Here is a 13,981-nt window from a genome sequence, read left to right on the forward strand (position 1 = left end):
AAGTCTCTCTCTCTCTCTTATCTACACTTCTTTAGCATCTCATCCACCGTTTCTAATCTCTCTTCCCCCGGTTGATCGATCCGTTGTTGTGTGTCTTGCAAGGCAAACCTTTTTTTTTTTGAAAAAAAGTTTTTTGTGTGTAATTATTAAGGCAGCCAAGTGTTAAAAAAAAACTTTTTTTGGGTGGGTAATTAAGGGAACCAAGTGTGAAACCCTAATCCCGCCCAAGGGAGGGAAAAGGCGGTGCTTATTTCCGGGCTGCTTTAATTTGCATTCCTCTTTCTTTCTTTGGGAGCAATCAATTACCAGCCTCCTTATCCCAAATATATTCCCATTTATTTATTTATTTTTATATATATAGGCAGGAGAGAGAAAGAGGAGGAGTAGAGAGAGAGAGAGAGAGAGAGGAGGGAGGGGGAGAAGTACTGGGAGAGAAGCAGCACTGGACGCCGAGCCGAGCTATCCCTTCCCTCGCACGCACAGCTCTCAGATCCAAAAGCCCAAGAGAATCTCGCCCTCGCCCTAGCTAGATGCGCTGTGCCGGCTGCCGCCGTCGCCGCTGCTACTGTTACTGCTGCTAGGTTTCTGCGGAGATGCCGGGAGCCGAGGCCGACGCCGGCGGCGGCGGCGGCGGCGGCGGCGGCGCTTCCTCCTCCTCCGCTGCAGGTGAGGCTTGCGCCGAGGCGGCGAATGAATTTGGTGCGCTTTTTTTTTGGTCGTTTCCGTTGGGAGCGTTCGATCTGGCCGCCGGTTTGGTTGGTGTTTGTTGGTTCGTTGGTGCTGCCCTGGTGGATTTTGGCGCTCGAGTCCGGCGCCCTCGCTGCGCTTCTGGTACGAATCTCGCTTCTCCCAGCGGAGAATTACCCGGCGAGCTGGTGGCGTGTTTTGCACTTTGTTCGCTTTGATGCGTCTCTCGTGCCGCGTTCTTGCCTTTGCTCTTGGTTCTGTAGCTTGTGGTGATAATCTGGGTAAATATGCTAATTCGATCCGTTCTTCCTTGCTGCAGATAGTTTTGACGCCGGGCAGTACGCCTTCTTCGGGAAGGAGCCGCGTGACGGGCTCGAGCTAGGTTGCTTGGAGGTCGACGGCGGCCATGGCAATGGCGGCGGATTCAGCGGGGCAGAAAATGGGCTGTACCGTCTCTCTTCGGTTGGAGAAGAGGTGCTGATCCCCGAACCTTCATAACCCACATCCTGACCATATGTCTGATGGACTGTTGGCCTTGTTTGTGTTGTGTGTTTGGTTACCATGCATGCTTGATCCTTGTTCGGTGGTGTGCGGTTCTCAGCAAGTTGGATGCTACTCCCCAACTACAAGTATTTTGGTGCAGAGGGAGTAGTAGTGGAGGGTTAGTGCTGGAGGAATCAAGAATAAATCCTTGTGGGCCTTCTTGGTGGAAATGAGGATCGAGTCAGTAGTGTTGGAGACACCAAGCACTTGGGTGACTTGTGGGAAGTTTTGAGCTATCTTAATGCACGTCTAGCGAATGATTTTAGCACTTCTTTACAGAGCACAAAAGTTCCTTTAGAGGGTGGAATTTCTTATCTCGTAGCAAGCAGAAATCTTCTTGCACCCACCCTGTCACTAACTGGTCAAAGACTTTACACCCCTAGAACACTGATTGTTGATTATATGAGTAACCTAGCCTATGTATTTTTTATCTGATTGCTGATTATGAGCAGGTTTTTTTTATAGGAAATTACGAGTAAGATTTTTGGTGCACGTTGAATCCTAACATACTTCCGCTTGTGTTGTTTGACCCCAAAATTCATTTGTTGGGTTCAAACACAATTATTTCTGCAACTTTGGGTTCAACAGTCCAATACTTGTGTGTGAAAATAACCACTGAATATACTATGTTGCAGAATAATAGAGCTCATTGTTCTGACTATTGGTAGTCATGTCATTTTTGAACTGCTCTAGTTGCTTTTGGAGTCCTCATTGCATCTTTGTTCGTTGATCTTGCAATGCCAATATTTAGTTTTAAGTCTGCTATGGATTAAGTTTGGCCGCTAAGATTCATGTCATGTAGTTCTGGGCATAGCGAGTTTAAGCTTATGCTGCTTAACATGAATGACTTTAAGTAATTCACTGACTCTAGCTCATTTGTGGTGCGTGATCATGATTAGCTAGAGCGCATGTATAAACATATACCTCGAGTTGATTGTAATGGGCAAACTGTGAATTTAATTGTAGCGGAATTAGCCATCAATCCCTGAGCAGTATTTCTCAGAAACATAGTATGTATAGGGAATCAGGGACATGTGTATGCTTTTAGCTAACCTGACAGCCTGTGCATACCACCTTCTATCTTTTCTTGTGATTTATAATTTATTTAAATTCTCTAGTGCATGCTGTTATTCTGATTCAAGCTGCTATTTCCACAGATTGACAATCTAAGTAACTTGTCGGACGTCGATGATCTTGCAAGCACTTTTGCTAAGGTTTGCTACTCTTAACTTATTGCTTCAGTGTTTCAGCTTTAAAAACTGATAGGAGTTGGATATGACCTTTCCTCCATGCATCTAGAACATATGGTTTTGATATACACAGTATTCAGCAGATCCTTCTTGAATTAGCAACTTTCTAAAGCCCCATTATGCTCTTATTCCTTGACGACCCATTTTTTTCTTATTATATTCTTGATAATTTGATTATCTAAGCTTAATGGACGTAGATAAATTATTGAATGAACTGAAATATTAATGTTGAAATTGACTTTCTGAATAGCAAATACATGCCTTTTGGCATAGTCATGCACTCATGAATATTTATTCGTCGAAGCTTTAGCTATCTCGTAACTCCACGACGCACACTTTTGTATTAGGCTGACACAAACAATCAGAGTAAGTAGATTCTGATTTATATTCTGACCACATTTACCTATTCTAAGTTTTCAACATTTTAAATTTTTACCCATGAAATGCTCTATTGCGCATAGAGGATGTAGACACTGAGTTCATGGGGGAGTGAACTCGCTTTGGAGTAGCATTTTTTTGCTAAGTATAATAGGAGTACTTTATTTGCAAGTCTATGTTGTATTGTGTAACATTTTCGTCAATCTTATGCAACTTAGGATTATGTTTATTGGGCCTTCATCTTCGTCTCTGTTTGACTTAATACTTATACATGATCCGTGTGTTCATAATAGCGTTGCCTTACCCTTCAATTTGGTGCTATCTTACTGTTTCTATTTCTTAGCTTGCACTGAGAAATTTACATATTTTATTTCAGTTGAACCGAACCGTTAGTGGAGCACGGAATCCTGGTGTTATTGGTGACAGACGATCCATTTCAAGAGGAAGTAAGTTGACATTGCTACTCTTATGACAAATTAACACTGATGTTTAATAGTATGGATCTTATTTGTGATATTCGCTATTGCGCTGTATGAAACATGATGCCCAAACTTTGGTTGTTTAAGAATCTTTAAGTCTCCCTTCGATCCAAATTAATTGATGCAGCCTCTATACAATGTCCATTTTATATTGTATAGATGCTGCGTCAATTAATTAGATTGGAGGGAGTAGTTTTTGCATGTGGCTTTGTTGAAAGCTCAGCATGTGCTCTGGTACGATATGATTTTATTGCATTGTTGCAGCTATTTTCGAAGTTTAATGCCATCAGCGTTGTTATCAGGAAGAGTGGTTAGGTGTCTGTATTTATTGGTTGGAAAGCAACTGTTTTATGCAACGTCTATCCCTTGTGCACTTGAATTTAGGTTCTTATATATTATTCTGTGAGGATAAAAAACTTCTTATGCAAACTTTTGTGTATAATAAAAGTCAATTTTGCGCCCAATATCCAATATGTTAATCTTTTTTTTTGTGGGGGAATATTCAATATGTTACTCATCTGTGGAATATTTTTTTCTCCTTCAGGTTCTTTAACTGTTGATTGGACTGAGGATGTAGAGTTTCCCAATTATCAGGATATATTAGAAAATGAGGAACTCCAGGAAGGTAAAAGATGGTGGTCGTCGCAGTCTCATTCTTTGGTGCAGCAAGGGGACAACAAACCGTTAAGTAGAACATCTTCCTATCCTCAGCAGCCACTGCAGCACCGGTCCAGTGAACCTATCACAGGACCAAAGTCTCCTCCGTTTACCTCGTTTCCGCCACCAGGCGGTAGGTCACCACATCCTGCCCAAGGTCTTACACGTCATGGGAGCATTCCATCGTTTGGAGCTGGGATACAGATGGGTTCTCCAAGCATGCCACTGCCAGGTTCCCCATATCATATGGTCGGATTACCTCATGGACTACCATATGGGGGAAGCATGCCCTTTGGTGGTCCTAATATGCATGTAAGCAATCCAATGCAAAATGACTGGTCAAACCAAGCCAACCTGTTCACTGGGGAGCACCTTAATCTACTGCCAAATTTGTTACAGAAACAAATATCGCTTCCGAATAGCCCAATGTCATCACTGCTATTCTCTCAGCAACAGCAGAGATTGGCACAGCTCCAACCCCCCCATCAGAATTACCTAAATTTACCACCCCACCTATTCTACCATCATCACCCCCCAGAGATACCAGGCAGGTTTGAATCTGCTACCAGTCTTCCTTCGTCGAGAGACAAGAGATCAAGATCAGGAAGGGGAAAACACAGTTTACGTTTTTCTCAACCACCATCTGATACTACTGGTAGTCAGAATGGTGAGGGTGGCGGACTAAAGTTTAGATCCAAGTATATGTCATCTGAAGAGATTGAGTCTATTCTAAGAATGCAGCACTCGGCAAGTCACAGCAGTGATCCTTACGTTGTTGATTATTATCATCAAGCTTGCATGGCGAAGAAGGGTTCCACTTCTAGGCAAAAGATCAGTTTCTCCCCAACATCAATTAAAGACCTGCCCTCCAAGTCCAGGTCAAATGGTGACCAGCATGCATATCTTCAGGTCGATGCTCTTGGGAGAGTTTCTTTCTCTTCCATTCGCAGGCCCCGGTCTCTTCTTGAAGTTGACCATCCTTCGTCAGGTGAGGGTCCTCATGATCAGAAGTCTTCCGTGAGGTCCTTGGAGAAAGAACCAATGCTAGCAGCCAGGGTCACTGTTGAAGATGCCATTGGTCTTCTTCTTGAGGTGGATGATATTGACAGGCTCCTGCAGTCTAGCCAAGCACAGGACAACAGTTTCCAGCTGAGGCGAAGGCGACAAGTTCTCCTTGAAGGTCTAGCTGCATCACTTCAGCTTGTTGACCCTCTTGGGCCCAGCAAATCTACCAATTCATCTGGTTTATCTGGTTTAGCCCCAAAGGATGATATTGTCTTTCTTCGCATTGTTTCTCTTCCCAAAGGACGCAAGCTTCTGGCTCGTTATCTCCGGCTTATTGCTGCTGGAAGCGAGTTGACCAGGATTGTATGCATGGCTATTTTCCGACATCTGAGGTTCTTGTTTGGGGGTTTACCACCAGATTCGAGTGCAGCAGAGACAACAGTTGCTCTGGCAAAGACTGTTTCGACTTGTGTTCACCATATGGAGCTTGGTGCTCTTAGTGCTTGCCTTGCTGCAGTTGTCTGTTCATCTGAACAGCCACCTCTCCGTCCTCTCGGTAGCTCTGCTGGTGACGGGGCTTCTCTTATCATTAAGTCAGTACTGGACCGAGCAACTGAGTTACTGACTGATCAGCATGCTGTATCCAGCTATACCTCGTCAAACCGAGCTCTCTGGCAGGCGTCATTTGATGCTTTCTTTGGGCTTCTGACAAAGTACTGCCTCAGTAAGTATGAAAGTATTTTGCAGATGTTTCGGATGCAGGCATCAGGCTCTGTGATTGGATCTGAAGCCTCCCAGGCAACTAGCAGGGAGATGCCAGTTGAGTTGCTACGTGCAAGCCTTCCTCACACAAACGAGCAGCAACGCCAGATGCTGCTTGATTTCGCTCAGAGAACCACACCTGCCAGCAGTTTTAATCCCCCTGGTGCTAGTGGTGGACACATCACTTCTGAATCGGTTCCTGGTTGATATTATAGCTCAAGGCCTTGACGCAGTTGTCTTCGGATGGTGGTTCTTATATATCCGAAGCAATGCAATGCCCCCTTGGTAATGTTGTGAGCTTGGAGAAGTTCCATGGGCTCAGGAAAGTAGCCTTATTCAGTCTGTGACTTAAGTGTAGGTTTCAGATTAATCTCATTATAGACCAACAAAAAGAGACGGATCCCCCCTTTTATGTGGGTCATTTACTATAGCACACCCACCCTGATGATCACAAATAGACTGGAGAACATGTACTTATATTGCTGTAACTCTGTGCAGTGGATGAACTGGTCAGCTCGCTCGTCGGGGCAATCTAGTTTTTAACGTTTATGTGCCGGTGGGGAAGAAGACCGTAGTGTACAGGTTCGACTGCTGGGGCCTTCCTGTCTCTTCTTTTTACCGAAGCGTGGAAGGCGCCAAGGAGTCAAGTGTGGAGTCTGGTCCATTTGTTTTTATTAGGACCAGGTATGTTGGAATAATGATGGGTAAGTGTGATTTATAGTCTACTGCTGGAAAGATGTTTTTCGTCGTTGGACATTTTATAGATGTGTCATGTCCCTCCCAGGTATCCATTGATATTTATAGTGGAGCACTGGAAATGGAAGCATTGTCATTTGTTCATCTTTTTTGGTTTGACACTTTGTTTTTCTCAAGGGATCACGGGATGTGTGTGTTGGGATGGTAAGCCAGTCTAGTTGGCTATAGAACAATACAATTGTATCTGCAGCTGATTGAAGATAGAAATTATGGAATTAAAATCAAATAGGAAAAAAGTATACAAAGTTCAGTTTTTGTGTGGGCATAATCTAGAGCTCATCCCATCATCATCATGGTCTTAAACTCGTCGAAAGTGAGCACCCCGTCGCCGTTGAGGTCGAACCGGCGGATCATGGCCTGGCACTCGTCGACGGCCAGGTGCAGCCCCAGCTTGCTCATCATCAGCTGGAGGCTGAGCGGGGTGATGCAGCCCCTCCCTTCCATCTCGTACATCCCGAACGCCTCCCTGCACCTGTCCCCCTCTTCCTCCTTGCCGGCCTCGGTCTCCAGCACCAGCCTCAGGAACTCCTCCTTGTCCAACAGCCCGTCGCCGTCGGTGTCCGCGGACGCCATCAGCGACTGCACCTCCTCGACCGACATGTCGCAGCCCAGCGCGGCCTTCATGCAGAGCTGCAGCTCGGCGGCGGAGATCTTGCCGTCGCCGTCCTGGTCGAACGCCGAGAACACGCGCCTGAACTCACCTATTGTAGCCATGCCCACTCACTCGGCTGGAAAGGTTGGAGGTATTATGTGTTGGTATTTGGGCGCTTGATGGTCGTCAGGTCATAGCTGGTTGAGATGGAGCTACTATGTGTTGGTATTTATAGCTAAGAATGTTGGTATGGGCGAGCAACTGGGAATGGTGTTTGATCTAGTTCAGCAACGGAGCCAATTACTAGCACGTCGTATTGCATTTCTACGGTGACACCAAGAGCGAGTTAAATTGTGGACCAGGATAAAGATAGATAAAAATGAGTGAACTTGTTTGACGAAATATATAGCAGAACTTGGAGCCGAGAACGATGGGTTTGTTTAGTCACTCCGATACCACCTAATTGATCATCATGGTTTCCTCCGGCGAACGGATTGCCGTGCGTGCACCGGAAACTTATACCGTGCGCGCACACGGGCTTCTCATCGCACCATCACGCCGGTGGCCAGCGCCGAGCCGGCTGGGCACCAGCCGGGACGTCGGCAAGTGCCAAGACGTACATCCTGCGCCGGATACTGCTCCATGGCCATCATGGAGGCCAAGGCGGCGTGCCCCAATGCAAGCAGGCGATGGCGACCGAGGTAACATACGTGCTGCCGTCTGCTGCGGCGGGAGCGGTGGGTTCGTGGGCGTCGGCATGGACGGAAGTTCATCGCAGAGAAGTTCGTGGGCATCGGCATGGATAACATCATAACAAGTAGTAATAGTTTTGGGTACATATATTTTTGTTGTGAAGTCTTCTCTATGGTGCAAACAAACACGCTCAACACAGAAAATCATTGTCAAAGCCTGCATCAGATTATTGAACAGTAGTTTGTATGAAAAATGCATTTACCATCGATAACCTTCACAACAAAGAAGCTCATGATTCTTGCTACCAAGAAAAAACACTCTAACGGGTCTGATCGATGATCAACTAAAGACAATACTATTAGATAAGCTATAAAAATTACGTGCATAAAAAGTAATTACATTTACGTGCGGAATATATATTATTCCGCACTTCCTACTTCCGAGTGACCACGCCCACATATGGGAGGTCAATAGAACCGATGTAAATCTTGCCGTTGCCCCTTTCGATGATCTCTGCCGGTTGAACACGCTTGGGCCCCCTCATCTCTTCGACGATCTTGCCGTCCGCTCCGACCCTCACAGCAAGCAGGTGGCTATTGGGTCCAAACGGCAATTCATTCTTCTCGCCATGCAACGCCACCCAGTAACCTCCCCTCCCGTCGGGCCTCACGTTATCGGGGTAGCCCGGGAGATCGACAAACGGCTCAAACGTCCCCGCCTTGGACCCATCGATCCAGTGCCTCAGCAGCTTGCACGGCCCCGTAGACGCGACGATGAGATGCGTCCGATCGGTGCTGATGGCGACGCCGTTCGCGTACGCCAGGCGTGTTTGGAGCACCGCGACATCGCCGGTGTGTGGGTCGTACCTCATGAGGCGCCCCGTTGAGTCCCCTGACCTCGTGACCATCTCGTGGTCTGTCCTGTCGTAGTTCATAGAACTGTGGGTGAAGTATACTTGGCCGGTGACCTGGTCGACGTCGACCCCGTTGGTGAAGCGGAGAGGTAGATCATCAATCGCATTGACCAATACGGTTGCCTCCCCTCCACCAGGACCAACCCGCATGAGCCCCTTGTAGGCGTCGGCCACGTATAGATCGCCGGACTTATGGTGAAACTGTAGGCCAAGCGGCCGGCCGCATCTACTCTCCGTGGAAGTTGCCGGGCGGAAATACGAAGCCCTGCACATGTCCTCGTCGTAGCCGGGGCCATATGCGTAAGTGGTCCAGCCTATCTTGTCGCCGTTCCACTTTAAAATACGGCCGTCGGAGACGCCGCTGTACGGGCCGTGGCCTTGGGCGTCGAAGGCGACGCTCTCTGGCCCTTGGAGAAGTCCGTCCGACAACGGCAGCTGCTTGATCCGGGTGGCGTCTAAGTTGCCGGCTGCCATTGCGCCGGAGGTGAAGATCATTACCATCAAGACGACCGCGACCGTCGCCTTGATGAACCTGCTCATGGTGCAGCCCATTGTTTCGCGATCGATCTCGTCTCGTGGTACGAACGTAGTCGTTTGGCTGAAGCGGTCGAGTGATCTCCCGACGGATTTTTGTTTGGTCTCGTCGATGTTTTCTGGTGGAGACAATAGGGTGCGCGCCTGGCCTTTTATATTGGTACGTCATGGTAGGTGGCTGCTGCTCCGACTCGATTCTGAGCTCCGACCCCGAGTAGGGGTCGACTACAAGTTTTCTCGGGTAAAAATACAATCTTGGAACGGGCCGGCTGCGTGTGCTACTCATCAGGAAAAGCTGTGAGTTTCTTTCTTGTGGAGGAAAACGACCCAGCCCACGAGAATTTGCCCGTTTCAAGTTGGGCCGGCCGAGGTACGGTGCGCTAGGAGTCTGATAGTTTTTTTTCTTCTTTTCTTCCGTAGGGTTCTCACAGCGCTCTGTGTTTCTTCCTCCCGTTCTTTTCTGTTTTGTTTTATTCCTTTTCTAGTTTTCGAACGGTTTTTATTTTTCTTTGATTTTAGGATTTCCCCTCCTTTTACTTATTTTTATTTCTTTATTGTTTTCTTTACTTTTTCGTTTATATAAACTAACACATATGCACGTGCGTTACAAATGAACAGATAGTTGGTGTGTCCACAAAAAGGCTTTCATAGGGTTGGACGACAGAACGAGGAACCGTGCTCTTCTCGCGGGTCACGTGTGGCCAGTGACGGAGCCAGAAAATTAGGATAAGGGGGGCCAAGTATAGTTAAACCTTATTAGGGAGGGCCAATTCATCAAAAAACATCATTTTAACACATAAAAAATAATTATTACTATTCATTCTAAATGTTAGGGGAAGCCAGGGCCCTGGCTGGCACCCCCTGTCTCCGCCACTGCGTGTGCCCAGCAAGATCTTGGTGGTTCTTTGAATAGTCAGCCACCAAACTTGTGTCTAGCTTCCGCCTCCATCTCAGTGGTGTTCCCTTTGTTGCCTCTCCGGGATCCGGGAGCTTGCATAGTGATGATTCGACCGTTGTGGTCGCCTCCTCATTTTGTGATGGCGGCGGTGAACTTTAGGGCACAGTGGCTTTGATAGTTTTGTGGAAGATGACGAGCAGGTGTGACTCTCTTATCCAACGACATTTGGCGAAGACTTACAATTTGCAATCCGGTGAGCACGGGAATGATCCTCGGTCGACGATTCACATAGTTTCAACATCATCCATCTGCGATGGGCCACTCAATAGGCTCACAAGGCTGCTTCAGCTATGGTGCTTTGGCCGACATGGTGTGTGGGGTTGCTTGTCTTCCCTGTCTTCAATGTCTTTCGGCAGCGATGGTGCTCAGTGACGAGCATCAAAGATGATGTGTACAAGGGCGTTCAAAGATTTTATTATTTTTTTGTTTTTAAGATATTTGCGCAAAGATCCTGAAACACATGTGTTTCCGAGTCCTTTTGTCGAGTTTTGAGTGTATGAGCTACATCTGCTCTATGCAATTAATATGTGTTTTTAAAAAAATCCATCCATTCATGAACTCGTAGTTCTGTTGTTTGTCTAAGATTGTTTTGGTATGATTTTTGTAGATCAATTATAATAAACACCATCCATGAAGACGCGGCCCCGTTAATTATTGGACACCCGGATGAATTAATTGCAGCGCATAATCCTGCACATTCAGTTTTAAGAGCCAATTAACCCGCCATGCAGTGCATCCCGCATTAGAGTGCCAATTAGCCATGCACAAAACGAATGTAATGCAAGCCCTCTCTTTTGAAGATTCTCTTTTCTTTAGACGATCCCACGATTTTCTGTACCCAGCAACATTTCTCTCTTTTAAGGCTCTCTTTTCTTCACACGAGCCCACAATTTCCTTTCTTTTACCCAGCATATCCTTTTTTTATCGAGTCATTTTACAGTGCATCCGGTCGATATAGACCGTCCCTCGGAGCGAGTTCGACGGTCCAGATCCGATGCAATACGCTGATGTCACGTGTATTATATCAGACCCCGAGGGGCATTTTTGGAAGATTTTTTTTCTTTGGAACTGAGATGATTTTCCCTTCCAAATATTTCTTGGCTATTTTCGGTATGAATTTGTTGGCTATTTCCGGTTCAATTTTTATCCCATTCGCTAGGGTTTTACTCCCTCGCCGTGGCAAGGTGTTGCAGCAAGATCTTCGCCGGCGGGGAGGGTCATGACAAGATCCCTCGCCGGCGGGGAGGGGCCGCGACAAGATCCCTCGCCGACGATAAGGTTTTATCCCCACGATAGGATCTTGCCGCGCGTCGCGACCCCCCGCGACCTCTGCTGCCCCGACGACTGTGTTGCCCCGCGTGTGGCGACCTCTATCCCGACGCCTCCTCCGTCCTCGCTACGACCTCAACCTCTGCTGCCGCATCGACTGTGCTTCCCCACACGTGGAGACCTCGACCCCGCGCAGCGATCTCGACCCCGATGCCTCCTGCGCCCTCGCTGCGACCTCGACCTCCGCCCTAGCCTTATCGCCAGAGGTATGTATGTCGCCACCGGCCGCCACCTCCATTTCCTCCCTCCCTCCTTAGGGTTTCAAATAGCCTAAGTATGTACAGACGGAAGGAGCTTGTAGAATGGTGTGAGCTTGTCCTTCAGGAATTCTTGAGCAAATACCTGGATATTACAAGAAGTAGAAATATTTTGTTAAGGAACATTGTAGTTTCTTTAACAATGATACTTGATACCATCCTACCCAAAAACATTAGCAGAGCCTCAACAGTACAATCTGAGCACATGCTCACCAACTGAGTTATTCTCCTTCATCTTTCAGGCAAAGAATCTTGTCGGAGGTCTCCTACCTCTCAAAACGGGCACGAGCCTGAAATCACAATTTCAGCTCATGTAACATCTCATATGCTCCGTGACGTTCAAAACGTCTTTGTAGCCTTAATTTAAAGCCGTAAAGCATGGCACACTAAACTATCAAGTAGTCATCAAAAGCGTGTCTGTCACATGTTCAAAACATCCACATATGATGCTTGAGGGGGTGGCATACCAAGCGGTGCATCAAGGACAAAAGCCATCTTTGCAGCAATGAGGACAATCCTTAGTTTACGGACCGAGTCCGCATAATTGCTACTATCATCTTTCAACTTAGTTTTCTCTAGGATTGTATTAAGAGTACAGGGGAGCGAGCTACAATGCAACCTATTGTTCTACAACATACTTTGCAAATACAACTTAGACTATATTCATGATAATGAGTTCACTTAATCATATTACTAAAGAACTCTCACTCAACTCAACATCCCTCAGGTTGTTCGAGTGTTACATGATCCAAATCGACCAACCCAAGTATGATTATCACGTGAGATGAGGTGGTTTCAATGGTGATCATCTCCATGTTGATCATATGTACTATATGACCCATATTCGACCTTTAAGTCTCTTGTCTTCCGAGGCCATGTCTGTACATGCTAGGCTCGTCAAGTTTAACCCAAGTAATCTACACGTGCAAAACTAGCTTACACCCGTTGTATGCGAATCTAGGGTCTATCGCACCCGATCATCGCTTGGTGCTTCGAAACGGCGAACCTTCGCAATGGTGCACACTTGGGGAGAAAACAATTTTTTTCTTAAAATTTTAGTGAGGGTTCATCTTATAATGCTACCACCGTCCTAAGCAAAATAAGATGCATAAAAGGATTAACATCACATGCAAATCAAAATAGTGACATGATATGGCCATCATCTTGTGCTTTTGATCTCCATCTCCAAATCATCGGCATGATCTCCATCGTCACCGGCATGACACCATGATCTACATCATCGTGTCGCAATTGAGGTTAGATTCACATTGGATATCCACCATTTGAAGATTAATGTAAATTCTTATTATGATGTTTTAGTCTTGTTAAAGACACAGTAATGATCCTCGCAGAAAGCAGATACAGAGGAATGAGCATTCGATTCTTGAATATGTTGCAATAGATAATGAGCTTGAGTTTAGTTATGTGCAGCGTATGTTAGCTGGACACGTTTGACAAGGTGAGTACAAGTAGTATTTTTTCCTCTTTTTTGCAGGGTTATGACACAACATGCTATGTGATTTCCTGAGGCAGGATGGATGTGCCATGGCCACCCCACTGTGCTGCTGAAGGGGCGTGCAAACCCAGAGATCCCTTCAATTCACTACACGCCCTACCATGCCACACCATGGTCGTTGCAACACCTGCAAAGGCCCCCTATAGTACGTGCTTTACTCTTGTTATCCTATGCTCTTTTTTATTGGCTTTGCGGCCTGCCTACGAGACATTGGCTGTGCCATTTTCTAGGATAGCTGGGATCGCGTGTTGATTCATGCAGTATTTTTTCTTCTGTTGTGAGGCTATGCTCGTGCTCGTACCTTTTTCTCTCGTATGAAAATAGACATATCATAATCCATTGTTCTTCTAGGGTTGCTCGTGCACTGTAATTAGTCCGAACCTTGCCCATGCACCGTTACTGTCACATGGTTGTAAAAAGCAAATATAGATTTCTACGAGCTCCCGTAGAGACCAAATTTATTTCAAGCAAATATTGTAACCAATATTATTGAAGTTTTACAACTTGACTCATCTACAATGGACTAAGAACACGGCTAGGAAACCTTGTTCGGGACTAAAACCCAAGCACACCCTACTCTATCGCTTTATGGCCAAGTGTACACTCCACATGTAAGAATGAACCACATTGCTGGACTAACTGCTTGCATCTTCATCGTCTTCAACCGCAGCT

The 13,981-nt window shown here is 46.3% G+C and overlaps 3 protein-coding genes across 3 annotated transcripts; 1 reads left to right on the forward strand and 2 right to left on the reverse strand.

Moving 5' to 3' along the window:
• The first annotated feature begins 377 nt into the window (after positions 1-377).
• LOC123444512 (protein PAT1 homolog 1-like) lies at positions 378-6,601 on the forward strand. Its single transcript, XM_045121245.1, has 5 exons — positions 378-666; positions 1,007-1,161; positions 2,388-2,444; positions 3,235-3,304; positions 3,882-6,601. The coding sequence occupies exons 1-5, from the start codon at positions 594-596 to the stop codon at positions 5,966-5,968; spliced, it is 2,442 nt and encodes an 813-aa protein (XP_044977180.1). The 5' UTR covers positions 378-593; the 3' UTR covers positions 5,969-6,601.
• On the reverse strand, positions 6,426-8,005 carry LOC123444513 (putative calcium-binding protein CML23). Its single transcript, XM_045121246.1, has one exon. The coding sequence runs from the start codon at positions 7,229-7,231 to the stop codon at positions 6,794-6,796; it is 438 nt and encodes a 145-aa protein (XP_044977181.1). The 5' UTR covers positions 7,232-8,005; the 3' UTR covers positions 6,426-6,793.
• Positions 8,006-8,215: 210 nt separating this feature from the next.
• Positions 8,216-9,349, reverse strand: LOC123440302 (protein STRICTOSIDINE SYNTHASE-LIKE 10-like). The gene has a single exon (XM_045116879.1). The coding sequence runs from the start codon at positions 9,265-9,267 to the stop codon at positions 8,236-8,238; it is 1,032 nt and encodes a 343-aa protein (XP_044972814.1). The 5' UTR covers positions 9,268-9,349; the 3' UTR covers positions 8,216-8,235.
• Positions 9,350-13,981: the final 4,632 nt, after the last annotated feature.

Source organism: Hordeum vulgare, chromosome 3H (genome assembly GCF_904849725.1).
Source record: "Hordeum vulgare subsp. vulgare chromosome 3H, MorexV3_pseudomolecules_assembly, whole genome shotgun sequence".
NCBI lineage: Eukaryota > Viridiplantae > Streptophyta > Magnoliopsida > Poales > Poaceae > Hordeum > Hordeum vulgare.